The sequence below is a fragment of the Berghia stephanieae genome, chromosome 4 (genome assembly GCF_034508935.2).
Source record: "Berghia stephanieae isolate SIO BIC M18660-M18661 chromosome 4, UCSD_Bste_1.3, whole genome shotgun sequence".
In the NCBI taxonomy this organism is placed as follows: Eukaryota; Metazoa; Mollusca; class Gastropoda; order Nudibranchia; family Aeolidiidae; genus Berghia; species Berghia stephanieae.
The window spans coordinates 20,726,575-20,747,592 of record NC_088363.1 but is presented as its reverse complement, the minus strand read 5'-3'; the positions used below and the strand labels follow the sequence as shown (position 1 = coordinate 20,747,592).

Sequence of the window (21,018 nt, the reverse complement as noted above, 5' to 3'; positions counted from 1 at the left end):
TTTAAAAATTGCTTTTGTTTACTTTAGCTTATTTTAGCAACTTTTTATTATTGGCCGATTTTCTTGATTTTTATATCACTGTTTATATCTCAATGAGACGAGATCAGTGATATACTTTGTTTCAAATGTAACTAGAACATAATTTGGCTTTATTACTTATCAACCATGCCTCAATAATATATTCAACAATGTGGTTATTGTGATGCAACTACCAACCGATGACCGTCTTGCAATGCTTCAGCGATGACTCAATGCATTGTTGACAGCTGTTGACATGTGAGCTGTCAGAACGACAAATCGTTGAAGGGTCAAGATGCTCAATAGTCAATCGTTCTTCGATCAAAAAACTTATGAACTCACGAGAACAAAAGTTTGAAATTTGGTGATGGACGGACCTATGAAATCATTTCTGGGTGGAGTTTAGCCATGAGTGACCGTAGAAAATGAAAATGTGACTGAGACATCAAAGGGTAGGCTTATAATATCATCAAAGGATGTCTACATGATTGACATGGTCATATAGGGAACTCATTATCTACTTCCCCAAAAATAATCTGAACACTAGAGGGTAAAGATATGGATAAGGCAAGGAGGAATGAAAATCAAATCCATCAACATTTTATATAAATCATTAGGCTCCGATATCATTATTATCATTATTACGCCACACCCTTCTCATGAGATGCTGTCATCTAGATACTCCATGAAGGAATATAGATAATCTATCAAACGAACATCTGATGTCAACAGGGATCCCCCATGTTGTCCAAACTTTGGTCCAAAGTGAGCAAATTGAGGATTAGTAATCTCGCCCAAGGAAAAAAATGAAAGTGCCTGAAAAGCAGGGCTCAAGCCCGATACATTTCTGATCACAGTGCAAGTGCAATGCCTTAGGCTGTCATTATCCCCAGACACCTGTCTGGGAATAATGAAAATTTGTTATCCCCAGACAGATGTCTGGGGATAACGAATTTTCATTATCACAGCGCAATGCCTTAACCTTGCCTAATTTCTTGCTTCACTGTGGTACATAGCAAACGTTACCATTAGGGTAGGAGATTATGATCACCAAAAGTCAACTCACTTGTAATATAAATTTGACACAGAAACTGAGACAGATGAATCTTTTATGTACATCTTGTGAATCTGGTCTAAAATTTCACAAGTTTCATCCACAAAATCGAAATCTCGATCATCATTAACGTTGAATAAGACATGAATAATTAAATCTTTAATTTTTTTCGATTTTTCCCCATTAATGGGTGCGACAGAAGCTGAGTTGCTTTGCTCCCCAGGCCCACTGCAATTATCCTCCGTCTCTCCGTCTTCGGTGGGATGTCCATGGCCAAGGTAAGTAATAAGTAGGGATATTAATTTCAGAGCTGCAAACCATTCCTCGTCACGACAAGCCTGTTCACATAGGCCAATAAGTATATCACTTCTGTTCATGACAGGAATACGAATTCAACAACCTCCACGAGAACGTTTCTAGTGGAAAGGACTTTCTTGACTTCTTATTTTGAACTTGAAAGTAAGTGACGGGTTTGTTTTGAGTTTCCGAGTTTTGAGATGCCATAATAATTTTGTACAAAAAGGCCAAACTAGTCACAGAAAAATGCCAAATAGTCTGGACAAAATGCCGAATTTTTTTTCTGCAAAAATTCGAAATTAATCCTATTTTCTGATTTCTTGTCTTATCCGAGACTACAAAGCGTTCGTGAAATACGATTTTTGGTACTACCCCAGGCATGGGCTTCTTAGTACTACCGCAAATAATTTTGGGGTTTTTTTAAAAGTCAAGTAGGGGGTTTGGGATGGGAGAAACTTTAAAAAAAAAAAAAGTTTCCCCCCTCCCAAAACCCCAAAATTAATTGGGTCCCCGAGTTTGCGGTAGTACCCGATTTTTTTTTCAGGCACATGCTTCGTTCGGACTTAAGACTAGCTAGTCATTTTCTAGACTATTAAATTACTAAATAAATCTAGTAAATTTACCGACTCGAAAAAGGCCAAATCAAAAATTTCAAGGCTAACGGCTCTTTTAAAAAAAAGGCCAAAGTTCTCGATTTTGGTCGAAAAAAAGGCCAATCTTGCAACCTTGCTTCGGAAGAGTGAAATTCAACTTTTTTATTCACCCTTATATTTCTAAAAACACGAAGTTTTTGTTTTGCAACGAACCGAAATTTCAAGTTCCAAGTTGAAAAAGTGCTGCAGTGACCACTGACCGCTGAACTGGTAAAATTGGAGAAGCTGTTGACTTTAATAATAGGGTCCACGTTACAAACTGTCCAACCCTATTTTGAGACCCTATCTTCAGCTTTTGGTAAAAAGAGACAGAACAAACTCAGGTACTTCATATCGTTATAGGAGGGAAGGAGGCCTCATCAAGCTCTCTCTAACTATAGAGTCTATAGACTGATGAACTCTTGTTCGGCTTGTCTGTATCTCTGCTCTGCTGGTTCACGTTGTATACTCCATTCTCTACTATCTATCTATCTAGTGGTTGCCGGTAGACTGGTAGACAGGGAATCAGAAAGCGTAACTTGTACTTGTGCCTTTGTAACTGGAGGCCTAACACTAACACTAACACACTAATAATATGATATAATAAGTATTTTATTGTATAGAGAGGTGGGCCTTTGGCCTACCAACCTCCGCTGCACGTCCAACTCGCCTTGAGCATGCATTCACGTAAAATATAAAGATTTTTTTAAAAAACCTACCTCTGTTTCAAAAACTAGCATCTTTCAACTTTCTAAGAAACATTTTGATTTTTCAGAACTTTAGTTCGTTAAAAAAATACCGGCCAATCTGACCCGTTGAGTCGAATGAAAACGAAATTTTGTTGTTTACACGGTTCAAAGGAAATGCCGTAAATAAGCTTTCATGGACTTCCTGTGTTGTTTTTACAGTGTCACGTGACCGTTTTGAGAAATTTGACGTCTGCTACAAATAATTAGACCGGTGGGGGGTAGATATTTTCGTTGGAGCAGAAAAAAAGTGAGTATTATTTCTTGTACTTGTAGAGAGGCCTAGGGTCCACCAGCAGACCAGTTGATTGAATGAAAGAGAAAAAGGCCTTTTTTATCCGCCGCGACCACCACCTTGAAAGAGTGGAGGGGGGGGGGGGTGCATGCCGACGAAAGTGTCGCTTGGTGACCTTGGTGACGTAGAGGTGACGTAGAGCATCTCAAGGATACTGGCAGTTGCAGGTGTTCTTAACCCCTTAACAGCGAAGCTAATATTTTGCTTTTAGATAATAGTTTGCTTTTATCTTTATTATCGTTTCCACCAAGAGAGCAGTCAGACTATCGCAACTCGGACTTCAATTGTCTATAATCGTTTTGCCGTTACTTGTCTTTTGATGATAGAAGATTTGGTGTTAGGTCAAAGATCGAATTTCGCCGCTAAAAGGTTGCATTGCTACTGGGTTTGCTCTCCCCCCCCCCCCCCCCCACCTTTTTTTTCATTTTTTTTTCACCTTAGTATTGTTGGTTGCTGCTATTTCCCTTTTTATGATTAGCAAGTGCCGTAGGAGTCTCACAGGATGCAGGAGTACTGCAATTAACCCTTTGCCAGTGATACTGATTTTTTGTTTTCAAATAATAGTCTTCATTTATATTATTTTTTAGGGCAGAAAAACAAAAACGTTTCCACCATAAGAGCAGTAAGAATATTGATAAAAAGCGCTTTGAGCACGTTGGGTGGATATTGCCCTATATAAAAGCTCATGTTTTTAAATTGTATTTTGTTTTTTGTCCTTTGATGAAAACGGTAAGATTTTATTTTTGGTCCAAGAAAGATTGATATTCGCCTTTAAAAGGTTAAGTTGTTTTTTTTTTTGTTTTTTTTCAGGTTTTTGTTTTTTTTTCAAATGCCTAGTGAGAGAGAAAAAACAAAACAATCATACATGTAACTGCAAACAGCAGAACGTTTTCATTTTACAATGAGATGGGAAGGGGAAGGGATAACACTATGACAAGAGAGAGAGAGAGAGAGAGAGAGAGAGAGAGAGAGAGAGAGAGAGAGAGAGAGAGAGAGAGAGAGAGATGGGCGGGGGAATGGGGGGGGGGGGGGATAGTAAGGGGGAATGGGAAAAGATGAAAGAAATAATGGGTTGCCTGATGACGTAGATCAAAGGATTGTTACAGCGGTGTTCACGGTGCGTATTTCGTGAAATTTTAACCTTTTACAGTGACACTGATTTTTTTCTCCAAATTGCTTATGCAGAATAAATCGTTTCCACCAAGAGAGCAGTAGTAAGAGTATATTTAGACTCGGGCTTCAATTAAACTATAAATCGCAAAGCTTGTCTTTTAATGATAACATTAAGACTAAGATCTGGAGTTTAGGCTTGGGGAGTGTAAAATGGAATCTCGCCATTAATGGTTAAAATTGTTTTGATTTTTTAAAAAATAACACACACACACACACGAGCGCGCGCGGTCACGACAGCGAGGACCATCTATTGCTTGTGTTGCAAAGGTAAACCAGTTTACGTGTACGTAGATCCTGAGGCTAGATGCCCCGTTACCGTGTACGTAGGCACTCCCCCCCCCCCCCCCCCCCCAAAAAGAGAAAGAGACACACACACACACACTCACACATACACACGCACACACTGACACACACACACACACACACACAGTCTCGCATCCGCTACGAACTAATTTTGCGCACCAATTTTTACTGCACTAATGCACCAAATTGCATACCTATCTAGGGACACTTTTTTCCGCATCTTTTTCTCAATAAACTTTTTTAAAACCCTTTGTTTTGCTTGCACTGCACCGGCACCAGACGTAGTAACAGACGGAAACCCACACGATATCGCGAGGAATGAACCATGAAAATATTTAGGATATAATTTCAAACACAACTTTTGAAATTCATCAAGGCTTGTCTAGTACCGAATGTTTTTTCATAGAAAACAAATGCATCTTCAAATCTAAACTGCTTTTGACGGTTAGCGGTAAGTTTTTTATTTATTTTTCTGTCCAAACGAATGATTTGTCGTGGTATAGAAGCTAAGTATTGGTAACACCGGCGCAGCTCTCTAATATATAAGTCCAGATTAGGCTTTTCATTTACAGTTACAGCCTTTTATCTGCTCTTGTGCATAGTGCATTCATGAACATATTTAATTTTAATTCACGTTTCTCAAAACTGGGCATGCCACATAGTGGAAGGAGGTGTCTGAATTAAACTCTACAACTACAAACAGTATTTTTCTGTTTCACAATGAGCGTCGAGACGGCACGTGAATGCCTGCAATGAAGGGGCGTCGACAACTGTTGCAGGCAAGCAAGCGGTTCCATTTGTCGACTACCCTAACTGAGAAGAAGTTCTACCTAAGGTTTAGAGAACACCTTTCCTTGGAGAATTTGAATCTACGTCCTGTGGTGGTGCTGGTGGAATCAAGATTGAGAAGGCTCATGTTTACAGATTATAGCTTATGCATGCATTTGAACTTGAACACTTCGATTCGGTATTCATATCTTTTTCAGTCTTTCTGTGTATTCTAGATCTTTGAATCCAGGAATAACCCTAGTTGCGCGTTTTAGAACACTTTCTATGAGGTCTTTGTCTTTCTGCAGTCGTGGTGCCCATGCTACATTGCCAAATTCCAAGTGGGGACGTACAAGTGCAGTGAACAATTGTCTCATGTTATCTTTATCAAGATGAGTGAACGACCTAATGAGGCCAACAATCCTGTTTGCTTTATTTACTTGGGTTTTTATATGCTTAGAGAACTTCAGTTCCTGATCTACTAACACACCTAAATCTTTTTCCTCTTCAGTAGGCTGAAGTATGACAGTCTCGCTAGAGTCATGTTTTCTCATTATGTACTGATGGTGCGGATTTCTATATCCCAAGTGCAAGACATGGCACTTGTCTGCATTAAACCTAAGCTGCCATGTATCAGCCCACTGTACCAAGCTGTCAAGATCACTTTGGAGCTGAGTTATGAACTCTTCCTTGTCTACTCTAGAGATTACCTTAGTGTCATCTGCATACATTTGGCATAGAGAGTCCACAACATCTGGAAGATAGTTACTTGCTTTGCTCTTCTCACCCTTTTTAAAAAGGGGAGTTACATTTACATATCTTCCAGATGCTGGGCAGCTTCCCTTCACTAAGTGACTTGTTGAACAACTCTGCTAAAGGTTCTGCTAGACTATTCTGCCAGTTCTTTTAGTGCACATGGGTGTATCCCATCAGGATCAGAGGATTTCGAGGAGCCTAAGTTTTTAAGCTTATTCCACACATCTTTACAAGTGAACATTATGTCACTAAGAGAAGAGTCAACTTCAGGTTTTTCACAATCAGTAATATCCCCCACTCTCTCGTTTGTTAAAACACTACAGAAAAATGTATTGAGGAGGTTTGCCTTATCTTTGTCGGCTGACACAAGTTTACCATCACTGTCCTTGAAGTCAGCTTGGCCTTCTTGCACTTTCATCTTACTCTTAGCGTAGGAGAAGAATGCCTTTGGATTATTTTTCGCATCTTGCGCTACAGACTTTTCATAGTCTAGAATTGCTTTCCAGCACGCCACTTTTGCTTGGTTCCTCCTGGCTCTTGTGTAGGCTAGCCAGTCTTTTTGATCTAGTGTTCCCAAGTATTTCTTGTATGTCTGTCTCTTATTACGTAACTTAGACATAGCCTTCTCACTCCACCAGACAGGTGTCTTGCGTTTGTCTGCAGGCCCTGATCCACTTTTAGGAATACATTCCTCAGTTGCAGTTTCTACAGTCTTTTTGATGCAGTTCCATGTATCATTTGCATCCTTATCCTGAATTTTGGAAAGTAAATTGCTGTCATTAACACACTTTCTCAGTTTATCAAAGTCAGCTTTATTGTAGTTTTACCGTCTTTCTTTCTTTACTTCAATTGTTGTGCTACACACAAAGTCAATAGCTAAAACATGATGATGACTTTTGCTAAGGGGAGTGTTATGAGTCAAATTTTTCATCATGCTCTCTCAGTTGATAAAACTAGGTCTATGAATTCTAATGCTTTGTTGCCTGAGGCTGTCACATTCACCCAATCAAGATCTGGTGATCGAAGTCACCACTGATTAATACATATGCCCTATCCTTAGTAAGGTCCAGCATAGTCTGATACAACTTATTGGTGTTCTCTAGGGAATTAGTTGAAGACCTATACACACATCATCATCATCATCATCATCATTGCCTTTTTCACCCTGGGTCAGGGTATAGGCCACAGACAAACAGTTTCCATCCTTCTCTATCCCGAGCCAACTTTTTTATCTCATTCCAGGTCTTACCACTTCTCTGTACACACATCCAGCTAGTAATTTTTCACCGTCCCTCACTTTCACTTCGATCCAAACACTCTCATTAGCTAACAGTCCAAGACATTGGCCCGTTCGGCAGACCATTTCTATGTCAGCGTATGTCGCTCGATTGTGATTAGGGGTAGTTTTTGTGAAGATATCAATTTAATTATTAAGTTGCTTTATGGTGAAAACACTTCAGAAGAGCATCATAATCTTCCTTATGTGACAATATGAGAGAGAGAGAGAGAGAGAGAGGGGGGGGGGGGGGGGGGGATGACGATGATTGGGTGAGAATAGTGAGAAAAATTCTAAATTATCTGTTTACCCTCCCTACAACCAGTACCAGTAAAAGCAGTCACTAGTGAGAGAGAGAGATATTAACTCCCATATACAGATTTCCAACAGGATTCCCATATCTCAAGCCAATCCAGTCTAAATTCTAAATACATGACATGTATGTTCACCCTCCTTTAGTTCAGTACCACCAAAATCAGTCATGAGAGAGCTGATGATGATTGGGTGAGAATATCGAGAAGGGACGGTGGTTAAGCTAACCCTACCTGTTGGTTAATACAGTGATGAGAATAGCGAGAAGGGGCGACGGCTAGGCTAACCTACCTGTTGGTTAATAAAGGGGTGAAAATAGCGAGAAAGTGCCACTACCTCTATTCTCAACCAGGATAAGAGTCGAATGTTTTTCTATTTTCATCCCCAGGATGAGAGCTTGACTGTTTTTCTATTCTCACCCAGGATGAGATTAGAGTCAGCCAATTCTATTACAGTACAGTACACTCCGGATAATCTCAACTTTCGGTTAATGGCAATGGCAACATTTCCCAAGAAACAGAATTAATTTTATATAAAAGTCACTTGTTAATTGCAAGAAACTCTGGTTAATCGCAACAAATTTTCGACCTCAAAAAGCAGCTTTGATGCAAGCCAACATCTTATTCAGATTGGATTAACTTACACTCTTTTGTTCTCAATATTTGTAAGAGTAAGAGTCAAAAGCTTAGCCGTGATGAGAGACAATAAGCTCTCACTAAACCCATTGGTTGCAATGCACAGTTGTCAATCCCAAAACAAAGTCAAAGGATATTGCTCAGTCTCTCCTTACAACTGTCATTGCCTACCTGTTGTCTAGACTATGCCCAGCCCCCTCGCCTCATTTCTTTATGGTCACAGATGGTCGCACAAACCCACACTGCAAACCCTGCCATCCTTTTTCTAATAGAGTGGTGACACACTACTGTAGCTTTAAACCCCGCCCACTCTCAATTTTTCAACGTGTCATGATTTTACCCATGATGAAATTTAATCATGAAATTTTGTTTCATTGATTTCATGAATTTGCCACTTTTTGAGGTTAAAATTTATTGAAAAATAAAACATTTCATTGAAATATTATTATGGACTAAGTTTTGATGAAACATAATGTATGTCGATACATATTTAAAAAAAGAATGAGAGTCAACAAACATCCTTTCTATTTCCAGGTTATTTCTTCAGTGAGCAGTTTACTGTGATTCCAACTAATTAATCAGCCATGGCACTATCTCAGTCATCAGTAATGAAAACCATGTTATTGTTCACAATCATGATGGTCGTTATGCCCATATTTACCTATTTTGCAAGTAAATCTCTCATCTTTGAAGGTATGCTTTTGTCTCCCCTTTAATAAAGAGTATGACTATTTATTTATCTTTAACTAGATTTATCTTTTATAGTTATATAATAGTTTATCCAATAATAATAAAAATGGCTTGAATGTTCTTTTTTATCAAGTGGCGTGATATACAAATGTTATCCTTAACTCTACATGTATATCATTCAGGCATACGTAAATACTCATTCAATGTGAGGCCCAATTATGATTATAATTATAAGGTTTCAGTGAAGTATATGTTTTGGTTGTAATCCAGTGTACGGGAGGTTTGCACTAAGTAGCACAATGTGTCACTCAAATGTTAGCCATTCACTACCCAGTATCATACAATAGAGCTGTTTCGTTATTTCATTTTTGGTCTTTTGTTTGTTTTTTTTATTTGTTTTGCTTTTTTTTCATTAGAAATAGATTCAAGCGAGCAAATTATTTGGGGGTTTTAGTGAAACAACAGCGTTTCAGTAGTTAACAGGGTTTTTTTTTATTTTGTTTTTAAATGTTTTATCCCTCAATTATTATTAACCTCCTTGACAATTTAGATCTAATACCCAATGACTTCTTTCTGTGTCAAATTGGGATTTTTTCACTTTCTGGAATTCTCTGCCAGTGTCATTAAGATCATGCCTGTCTGAAATAACATTAAAAAATAATCTTAAGACATATTTGACGCAATCTGTCCTTCTTGGTTGTAAAGCATGAATTTTATTTTATTAACTCAAAAGTAAAGTGCGATTATTATTCCCTTTTTTATAAGCAATTTTGCTTTTAATATTTTATACCCCAATGTTATTGTTTGTTTGGGGTTTTTTTTGTGAGTTTTTGTTTGTTTGTTTTTTTGTTGTAATGTTGCTTCATATTATTTTTTTTTACTATTTAATATCTAATTATATCTTAATTATATTGTTTGAGATAATATTCTCTTTTAACATTTCATGTCCCATATAGTTTCTGGTTTACACTTTTAAATGGCTGAATATGTGCAATTAAAATAATGAGTGAGATAACAAGAGATGAATAATTGTGTTAAAGGTGTGTGTGTGTGTGTGTGAGAGAGAGAGAGAGAGAGAGAGAGAGAGAGAGAGAGTTCTATGAGGTTTTCTTTTTCTATGTTAATATATAAATATGTTGTATAAAAGAATCAACAATTTTTTTAATGTCCCTTTTCTCTTTCTCTTTTTGCTTTAGGTTTCTTTGGTATGGTATCTACAAGCAGTTATTTTTATGCAGCAATATCGGCCATTGCTGTTGTACACATAATCCTTGGAATGTTTATCTACGTAGCTTGGAATGAGGACACAACACCAGCAATGTCCTTCAAGGCTGACTGATCTAAACTTTTAAAGATAGTTTGTGAATTGTAATTGTATAGTGGTGTGCATGTATATAACAGAAGAGAGAACAGAAGTAGTTTGTGAATTGTAATTGTATAGTAGTGTGCATGTATGTAACAGAAGAGAAAACAGAGATAGTTTGTGAATTGTAATCATATAGCGGTGTGCATGTATGTAACAGAAGAGAGAACAGAGATGGTTTGTGAATTGTAATCGTATAGCGGTGTGCATGTATGTGACAGAATAGAGATCAGAGAGGGGTTAATATAACAAAAATTTGTAGAGAAAAGAAAATAACGATTTAAAAAACAAAAATTGTTTGTACAGAATTTATATTCTTCATCGTTTAATTGTATTTTTCATGTGACATGTAATACTGATGTTGTTCATTGTATTTAAGAGACAAGCTATCCTAACCATTCAACCAGGAGACTCATTTTGATAAATACATTTTGCATTTACAGTGACATATTTAATTTAATTTTCCTGGACATTTAACATGGGATGATAGATGTGGCTTTTTTCAATATTTTTGACAACACTGTTTTGCAAATGAGTGACCCTCTAGTTTGACATCTTACTTTGATAGTATTGGTTGGGGGGAGGGGGGATAGGGGGAGTTTTGTATTTTTTTACAGTGCAGTCTAGGACTATTTCAAGATTGTATGTGTATTATCACATAATAGGTATTACCCAGATGAGATCACAATGATCAGTTTTAGAAAAGATGCTTTGAATTAATGAATTGCTAGCAAATGCAGATAGATATATTGCTCTATGTTGGAAGTTCATTTCAACCATTATAATAAGGTATTGGATGAGGAAACGATTATACATAAACGATTTTTTTAATGTAACAAAATCAGCTTGTAGATAATTTTTATGGGAGTTTTTTTGTACTTCTTTATTTGTGTTTTTAGTATCATAACTGATTTTTACATGAATGGTTTTAAAATTCACTTGTGAAACTCTTATTCAATTGTATATTTTATTACTTGTTCACTTGTTTTTTCATATAACTTTTTGTTTTAAACCTCACATTATGCAGAAATTAATATCGATAATAAAATTGCATAGCAATATTTACTACATGCTTCATGCTCGATCCACTTGTCCATAATATTTGTGGGTAATATAAGGCTACTTTAGAGTTCTTTCAATGCCCCTACATCTGTTGCCCCTTTCTTTATTACGCTCTGTTGAGGAGCATGTCATTTTTCTTTTTTTTTTCTTCTCTTTCTCTTTTTTTTTTTTTCTTCTTCTCTTTCTCTTTTTTATATCCTTTTTGCAACTGAAGTCTTTTTCTACTTGTGAATATTCTCATTGTGTTGTGCCATCTCATTAAAGTGCAGTCAAGATTTATTATCTGACCCTGAAGTCCACCCATTAGTGATTGGGTTGCTGGATAGCAAGTAATTGCAATTGTCCATTTCATACTATAGAAACCAGGATAAACTCTGACTCCGTGAACCTTATGGTTCAGAAGGACTAATTCTGAAAGTGGTTGAAAACATTTAGTCTAAGTGTCTCCCTTCTAAACAGAGAATGGCTTGTTCATATACTTGATGTATCACCATAAAATGGTTTTATGTCAGGATAGTTTAGATGGTGCAAATATAATTTATTAGTCCATAGTGATGTAAGTAAATCGTTTTAAGGAAAGGACAATTCATGAAACAAATTACAAAAAGTTAGTTATATCTCTTACATTCTGAATGGATGTACAATAGAAGTAGTAATATATTACATAGTACAGTTGACTCCACTTAATCGCACGCCCTTGAGAGTTTGGGTTAGTATGTTGATTATGCGGAGAGGCTAAAAATAGCATCTAAGTATTAGTATTAGCTTTCATGTCCAATTCATTTAGGACCTTCCCCACTGAGTTTTCCACGAGCTTGGACTGACATGTTTAAGATAAAGCCTCATTAGAAAGTTGTTTTTTGTTTATCTTTTTTTTTTCTTTTTCATGTTTTATCAACCACATAATACGACATTAATGTTTGTAAATAATGTTTGTAAGAATAGTAATCATGAAGCTTTGATCATTTTCTATTTTGTGCAAGCTGTTTATAAACCCTTGTCTCCAGTCTCACCAATGTTTGTTAGGTCATCTGTCAAGCATTCGTCTTGGATAAAGCAGCGTAGTTTGTCCACCATGTCACGTTTTTCATTGTTTGTCATTGGAGGTGTTTTCACATTCCGATGACTCATCCTCATCTTCATTATCCAGGCATTGTCTTTTGTGTGGCTGAAGAGTCCAATAGCTCCTGAGGTGTCAGTTCAACGCTGATGGGTATTATTGTTGTCCATTGTAACGAATCAATCGAATCATTACTTTTTGAGTGGATTTATAATTTATTAGATATTTTTCTCCATTCAAGATGGAATCAAGGTGTAGCAATTAAGTGGAGAAGGTGTGTGATTAAGCGAGGGGATTATATCGAAAAATAATCCATTTTTCAGGAATTGTAGCGTATAAGTGGAGTGTGATTAAGCGGAGTGAACTGTATAAGAAACTATAATGTCATATGATATGATTTGGTTTGAGTTTGACCAATGGACAGATACATTTTCCTCCTTTTTGACAAATTGTCATTATCATCCCTGATTAGAAATTTGAGAATTGTGCCAACATTTTTTATTTCATTATGTACTACATACATAAATTCTTACAGAGCTAAAATGTGCAATGCTGTGTCCTTGATAATTTTATTTTGTCGTCACCTGGTATTGGTCCTGGTCACTTGGCATTATAGTCATTAATTTTGAATATATTGTACTTTGTAAACTTTTGAATGCATTTTTCATTGTGAGATTCTTTGCTTGGATGGGACTGTAAGGTAATGTCAAAATAGATCAACTGGTTTACCCCACCATTATACTGTATTAAAATGATTTGTCACATTTCACTTTCAGGGTAGAGTCCAACTGATCGTTAAAGGTTGGGGTCCAATTCATTTAGAAAGCTACCTAAGTTTAAGCTAATTAGACAGAATAAGTGAATATAATTTATTTTTTTAAAGTGTCATTTCTCAAATAGTTTGTGGTTTTAAAAAGAAAGTTTATTAATATACTGGGAGCAAATAGGCATAGTAATTCTAAGGATATTTATCGTCATTGTGAAAATTCCCTGCTATACTGTCATACTCTGAAACAAACATGTATTTAAAATTTTGGGCAGAAAACTTGGCTTTCAAATTCAAATATTGTTTAATTAAAATGACCCTCATCTTGTGAATGTGAAAAATTTTCAAACTGAGACTTTTGAGGTCTCAGGTTGGAGAGTTTTTTGGCAAGATGATGGTCATTTTGATTGATCATTATTTGAAGGACAAGTTTACTGATTAAAATTTTAAATACAGTTCCTGCGTGGGGTTCCCGACCTCCCATAGTGGGCAGAGAGGGACTTGCTGTATCTTTTATCCCCCTCTATCTGTTTTCCAATTTCTTTCTTTTTTTGTCTTGGAATGGGATTACTAAGTCTTGTCCTGACCCTGGCCGGAGTCCTTGGCTGGGAGGGGAAGCAGTTGAATGTATTGTTATAGTTTTGGTAGATGATATTTTTTTCATTGTAAATCATCTCTCTGTTAAGTATTATTTTTTATTTTAAACACATGCTTTGTAAACAGTTGAGTGTATTCTTCTTAGTGGGATCTTGTGCTGGTATCTGGATGAGACTTTAGTTGACCTCAAACTTACTTTGATAGTGTGCTCTTGGAATCTACACCTGTTTCCTATTTGAACCAATTCCCCTTTGTCTTACCTTTTCTGGGATGCTTTAATTGTAGTTCTAAAACTTTTTACTATCCCATTTTCTTCCTTTTTCTGGCGCTGATATGACCTTATTGTGTTGCAAGCGCCGTAAAACCCTTAAAAGCAAAGTACACTGATAGTGTGCTCTTGGAATCTTCATCTGTTCTCAATTTGTACCATTCCCCTTTGTCTTACTTTTTCTTCAAGTCTTTTTAATTGTACATCTAGAATGTGTTTACTCTCCAATTTTCTTCCTTTTTATGGCGCTGATTTGACCTAAATGTGTTGCAAGCGCCGTAAAACCCTTTAAAAAAAGAACATAAATTCAGTGCATGTATCTTAAGAGTTAAGATTATTATGACAGCATTACATTCCACTTGAAGCACTAAGCCAGATGTGTTCTGTCTCTTTCTTCTTTTACATTTTGAAGGTCTATTATGTATTTTATTCAGGTGCTAAATGTATTTGATACTCTAAATGTGAATTTGCAGATTGTTTTTTTGCTCACTTAGTGTTTGTACACATTTATTTTTATATGTGTGGGTGGGTGGGTTGGTGTGATGGGAGGAGTTGCCAAATGCATAACGTATAGCTTTGTTCAAATAATACTAGAAACCTCAGGATTCTGTATTTCATTCTTTTCTGTTTTATTTAGTAACTTTTGCTATCATTTGAAATTTAAATTGTAACAGTGGTCACATTACCAGCTTGTTAGCCAGAGTGAGTTATGAGGCAAAGATTCCCTTTGGAAGGAGATGATTACACTTGCAAATCGAAATGTCCTTTAATCCTGAGTAATATTTCATAGAAAATGTGTGTATGAAACTGCCACACAAGTCAAGAAAGAAAAATACAACAAAAAAAAAAAGCAACTTTCCTTCTTTTTCATTCTTTCTTTCTTTTCTTTTTTTTTTTTTTTTTTTTTTTTTTTTTTTTTTTTGCCGGCACGTTTCATTACACACATTTTCAGATTTTTATCTCCCTTGACCATTTAATAGCCAGTCATATAAAACACAATATAATGTCTGACAATGGGATGGAGGGCGAAGGTTTTCCTTCCGTATCCCATTAACAATTAATCAAACAGTTGGCAAGACCCTCTGCCCAGGTGGACAAAGGTGTGAAAGATCGTATTATCAAGTCTAAATGAATTTGTTAAATGCACTTGTAAGTAATGCGATTCTGTTGTTAATATTGAAATGTATGTGAGTGAGTGAACAAAATTTCTGAATTAAATGGCCTCTGTTGCAAGAAAATTTAATCAAAAGTATATTGGTTTGTTTCAAACTCTATTATAAAAGAGAGTTATGAGATGAAGCAGCGGGAAATTAGAGGATGGGGGAGGGGAGTTTATAGACAGCTTCCTGCTACACAATAGTTGAGGGCGGCTATTCTAAAGTGGATTATTTGTGTTGACTTCTCTATTTGTTCACCAAGACAACTTATGATATGTTTACTAAACTACATTCCATGTTCTCTATGCCTGGGTTCTCATAAGGAGTGAATGGGATAATTATTTTCTGTATGTGGACAATCATTAGTGTTGTTGTGAACAGTTGAAAATCATAATCATCAGTCTTATTGTTGTATTCTCGAATATGTGCGTTACTTTATTGACCCCTTTCACATAATCAATGCCTTTTTCACCCTGGGTCAGGGTATAGGCCACAGACAAACAGTTTCCATCCTTCTCTATCCTGAGCCAACTTTTTTATCTCATTCCAGGTCTTACCACTTCTCTGTATATCAGCTTCTTTAATTCTTCTCCATGTTCCTCGTGGCCTTCCCCTTGATCTTCTGCCCTGAGGGTTCCAGTCCAATACTTTCTTTGTTATAGTTGAGTCATTCTTTCTAAGCGTGTGTCCAATCCACCTCCACCGTCTTCTTCCTATATCCTCTCCCACTGGTTTCTGCTGTGTTCTTTTCCATACTTCTTCATTTTTTATTCTATCCATCCATTTTATTCTGAGTAGCTTACGCATGCACCTGTTTACGAAAATCTGTACCCTCCTTATACATGCCTGTGATGCGTTCCAAGTTTCACATCCATACAGTAGGACAGACTTCACGTTTGAGTTGAAAAGTCTTAGCTTTAGTTGAAGGGAGATATCTTTAGTTCTCCAAACTCTGTTCAAAGATGTGAATGCAGCCTGTGCCTTTCCTATTCGTGCTTTCACCTCTGCTTCCGTGCCTCCATCCTTGTCAATTATACTTCCGAGATAGCAGAAAGTGTCTATATCTTCGAGTTCCTGATCTTTTACTTTGATCTGCTCCCTTTGACGCGTACCTATCCTCAAGACCTTTGACTTTGCAGGGTGAATTCTTAGACCAATTGATTCCGAGAGGCTGTTTATAATTGTGGTTTTTGCTTGCATCTGGTCCTGGGTGTGGGACAGAAGAGCCAGATCATCTGCAAAATCCAGATCATCCAACTGTGTCCAGGGGGTCCACTGTATCCCATTTCTTCTCCCTTTGGAGGTTTCCTTCATTAGCCAATCAATGGCAAGGATGAACAGGAATGGTGAGAGCAAGCATCCCTGCTTGACACCAGTCTTAATTTCAAAGCTGTCAGTAAGCTGATCTTCATGTACAACCCTGCAACTTGATCCTTCATACATTTCCTTAATGAGGTTTACTATCTTTTCAGGGAGTCCATAATGTGCCAGAATTTTCCACAATGTTGCTCTGTCAATACTGTCGAAAGCCTTCTCGTAATCCAGAAAGTTGACAATAAGAGGAGAGTTCCATTCTATAGACTGTTCTACTATGACTCGCAGAGAGGCAATCTGGTCGGTGGTTGAACGGTTTTTCCGAAAACCTGCCTGTTCGTCCCGCAGTTTAGCATCTGTTGCATTCTTAATTCTCTCTAAAATAATACGGTTGAAAACCTTTCCTGGGATAGAAAGAAGAGTGATGCCTCGATAATTATTACAATTACTGAGGTCCCCTTTCTTTGGAAGCTTGATAAGATGTCCTTCCTTCCAATCCTTTGGGAATATCCCGTCATTCCAGATTCTCTCAAATAGTGGGTGCAGGGCCTCAGCATTTCTTTTCGCATCAACTTTTAGAGCCTCCGGTGGAATCTGGTCTGGTCCAGCAGCTTTCCCCCTTTTCATCTTGTTAATGGCACCCACAATCTCTGCTATCGATGGTGGATCACAGCTAATTGGTAGCTCATTCCTTGCAGGCAAAATTTCTGGCTGGTTGTCTGGTGGTGGTCTGTTCAGAAGGCAGTTGAAATGTTCCCTCCATCGTTCAGATTGAGCCTCTTTTCCAAAAATAGTTTTCCCATCTTTGTCTTTGACTGGTACCTCTGGTTTCCCATATTTTCCAGCAAGTGTCTTGGTAGTTTGATAAAGGATCCTCATGTGTCCTCCAGTCGCTGCTGCTTCTGCTTTCTCTGCAAGTCTGTTCATGAATGCTTCCTTGTCTTTCTTCACAGATCTTTTGACTTCCTTAGCTATGGCTCGATACTGCTCTTGTGCATCCAGTCTTGAAGCCCTTGTTCGGCTTGCATTCACTTGTTCCTTCCTTGTTCTCCTCTTTTCAATAAGGTCCAAGGTGGTTGGACTTATCCATTCTTTATGTTCCGATTTCTTTACCCCCAATACCTCGTGGCAAGTTGTTATGTAGACTTCCTTGACCTTTGCCCAATGTGACTCTACATCTATGTCCTCCTCGAGCTCAGTAAGAGGTTGGAATCTATTACTCAATTGTAGTTTGAATTCCTCATTCTTTTCCCATCAAGTGCATTCACCTCGAATTTTCTTCTTGTATGTGATCTGGCCCCGTGTTTTCTGAGTCGAAGCTTAAGCTTTGCCAATAGCAGGTGGTGGTCTGATCCAACATCTGCCCCTCTCCGTACTGTCACATCTTCCAATGAACGTCTGAATCTACGAGAGATACAAAAATGATCAATCTGATTCTCTGTCACACCATCTGGTGAGACCCAAGTTGCTTTATGGATCCTCTTATGGGGGAACACTGATCCTCCAATCACCAAACTGTTGAATGCACAGAAATTTGCAAATCTCTCTCCATTATCATTCATTTCTCCCATGCCATGACGTCCCATGATACCTTCATAGCCTACGTTATCCTGTCCCACTTTTGCATTAGCATCTCCCATCAATATGTTGATGTCTTTCCTTGGCAACTTGTCAATGACTTGTTGTAGCAGACCATAAAATGTATCTTTGTCCTCATCTATTGCATCATTTGTTGGGGCATAGATCTGTACAATGTTCATGTTGATCTTCTTACTCCGTGTTGTAAAGGACGCCATGATGATCCTTTCTCCGCATTGTTCCCATCCTCTCAGTGACTTCTGGGCAAACTTGCTTAGAATTATTCCTACTCCCTGTGTATGAATCCCGTCCCCTCTCCCTGAATATAAAATCTTCTCCCCAGACTTGAGGTGTTTCTGTCCGGATTGTATCCAGTGGGTTTCGCTTACTCAAGTATATGCAGCCTGTATCTTCTCATCTCAGTCACAACTTGAGAGCTTTTTCCTGCTTCATACATGGTGCGAACGTTCCACGACGCGATTCGAAGCTGCTTGTTTGGCGAAGACGTCATCGGGTCAGCAGAGTCCTTTCGGCTTTGTCTGTTGTCCTTCATAAATTCTGTAATTCCAGAAACTCTTCGGTCGCCCAAGCTAAAAAAAGGATTTAGTTTGTCTGTCTGTGTTTCTGTAACGGTTTGAGTTTAACGGAAAGGGGTGTTAACCCTTTGCCAACCCCCAACCTGGAGGACCAGGTGACTCAAAGATGGGGGAATCACACACCATTAGTCGCCTTTTACGACACGCTGGCTTGGCGTTGGGCTATTCTTGACCCTCTCAGTTGAGGGACCCCGGACACCACACGGGGTCCCTTTCACATAATCAATAAAAAATGAAGAGATCCGCTGTATATAGATCTAGAATCGGTGGAGCATTTTTTCCCTTGTCAAAGGTCACTAAGGTGCTATGCAGTCTGATCCTTAACATGTATGATTGCATCAACTCAACTCTTCTTAATCTTAAGGACAATGTCTTTGTAAATGCCCTCATTGAAATATGCAAGTCCCAGTATACTCTTGAAAACCAAAGTCAAATTTTCAATTTTTTAAAAGAATTTTGCGCCTGTATATATTATTGGATATCCAATGTTTCTGTTTGTGTGTGTGTGTGTGTGTGTGTTTTGTTGGGGTTTTTTTTTCGTTTGTTTGTATTTTTTCTTCTCTTCCCCCTCTTCCAACAATTTTCCCTTTAGAATTGTTTGCATTTTAAACAAAAAATTATTTTTTACTAATAACTTTGATCTTCAAATCAAGTAATACTTACATACATTCTTAAGATCTTTTAATTGTCACAGTCAAAAAGACTCCCATAGTAGGCAGGGGGGGGTGCATACTGTGTCTTCTATCCCCTTGTATCTGTTTTCCAACATGCTTTCTGTCTTTGTCTTGGAATGAAATTACTTGGTTTTGTCATGGTCCTGGCTGGGAGGGAAACAGTCAAATGCATAGTTATTGTTTTGGGAGATGATATTTTTTTTGCTTGTAAATTATCTCTCTCTTATGTATTATTCTGTTTGTTATTTTGAATGTATAGTGTAAGCATTTGAGTGTATTCCTCTTTGTTGGATCTTTTGCTTGCGTCCGGATGAGACTTATAGGTGATCTCAAACTAAGTACATTGGTGGCATGCTCTTTAAATCTACATCTGATCCCTTTTTGTTCCCAGTTCCCCTTTGTCTTACTTTTTCTTGTGTGCTTTAATTGTAATTCTAGAACATTTTACTATTCCATTTTCTTTCTTTTTACTGGCGCTGATATAACCTAAATGTGTTGCAGGCGCTGTAAAACCCTTCAAAACAGTCAAAAAGCGTTTTTAATTTGTGTTGCTCGTATGAATTTATCTAAATATTGAACAAAATTCCTGTTGAATTGGTTTGTCTGAACGGTGCTTCCCTTTTTAATAAGCAAAAATCGAATATTCATCATCTTATCTTCATTCTTTCGTTCTTTCTTCTTATCTTTCTTTCTCTTCTTGGTGATCTTGGAATTCATTTTTAGGCCAGGCAGGTTACTTGGTGTATCTTCTACCTCCCTTCCCATTCCCTTCCCCCAATGACTTTTGTACTCTTTATCATAGCTGTGCGTCCTTGTTCTAGAATGAGGCCATTTTGTTGTGCTCAGGCCCTGCTTGGTGCCTTTTGTGGGGAGGGGGACAGTTAGTGAACTAATTTTTATGTGAGAGATATTTTCTTTCTTGTTCATCATCTCTTAAAGTATTATTTTGTATTTTACGTAAATATTTATTTTTGCTATCTGGGAGAAATCCTTTTGGCGGAGATTCTGTACAGACACAAGGATCGATTGCTCTTGGAATCTCCTTCTGATGAATTTTAATTTTTTTTTAATAAGTTCCTTTTTTTTATTTTTTAAAATATATTTTGGAAAAGGGAGGTGGGGTCCTTTGCAGTTTGCGATCTTTTGAATAGTCCATCTATGGTGCTGAAGTGACATAAAAGTGTCGAGAGAGAGAGAGATTTTTTTCCTTCCTTTTGCTTCCTTTTGTTCCACCCATCCAATTTATGACATTTGTGCACCTTCTAATTTGGGGTTGTACGATTTATTTGCTCTGTGACAATGAAATTTTAATGCAACGTAATTGAAATAAAGTGTAAACACTTGAACTTCAATGTTAATTCTTTTTTTTTTTTTCATTGAGTCTGAATTATTTTTCTGATTTAATTCGACGAAGTGGGTTTTTGGTGTGGCTACTCTTTTGTCTTCTAGTCTTCTATTCCCCTATCTTTCGACTTCCCATGGTGGACTGGTGAAAGAAACTCCCAACTGTTCTATCGCTTGTTCTGGGTGGGATCTCCCATGGTGGACAGGAAGGTCAGTTTCAGTGATTCATCCGCTTCAGGAAATTTGTCTTTAGTCTATTTTTTAGGAAGTATGGAATAGCCAAC

General features: G+C 37.5%; 2 protein-coding genes across 3 annotated transcripts in view; one reads left to right on the top strand and one right to left on the bottom strand.

The window, feature by feature from the left end:
• The window catches only part of LOC144970206 (protein arginine N-methyltransferase 9-like), a 30,336-nt gene extending 28,762 nt beyond the window's left edge, over positions 1-1,574 (bottom strand). Inside the window, exon 1 of one of the 2 annotated variants that reach the window (XM_078909606.1) lies at positions 1,085-1,574. In XM_078909606.1, the coding sequence (XP_078765732.1) occupies positions 1,085-1,449 (365 nt within the window). In that variant the 5' untranslated portion in view covers positions 1,450-1,574. The remainder of the gene's footprint in view (positions 1-1,084) is intronic. The other variant, XM_078909605.1, reaches the window with a different exon arrangement.
• Positions 1,575-2,161: 587 nt separating this feature from the next.
• Positions 2,162-20,742, top strand: LOC144970208 (vacuolar ATPase assembly integral membrane protein vma21-like). Its single transcript, XM_078909607.1, has 4 exons — positions 2,162-2,345; positions 8,800-8,958; positions 10,152-15,680; positions 18,935-20,742. Exons 2-3 carry the CDS (start codon positions 8,850-8,852, stop codon positions 10,292-10,294), a joined length of 252 nt encoding a protein of 83 aa, XP_078765733.1. The 5' UTR covers positions 2,162-2,345; positions 8,800-8,849; the 3' UTR covers positions 10,295-15,680; positions 18,935-20,742.
• The last annotated feature ends 276 nt before the right edge of the window (positions 20,743-21,018 follow it).

Bases quoted from the DNA above. Each gene is read 5' to 3' on its own strand.
- LOC144970208 (XM_078909607.1), top strand. From the start codon at position 8,850: ATGGCACTATCTCAGTCATCAGTAATGAAAACCATGTTATTGTTCACA. The intron at 8,959-10,151 runs GTATGCTTTTGT...TTTTTGCTTTAG, and splicing joins TAAATCTCTCATCTTTGAAG to GTTTCTTTGGTATGGTATCT.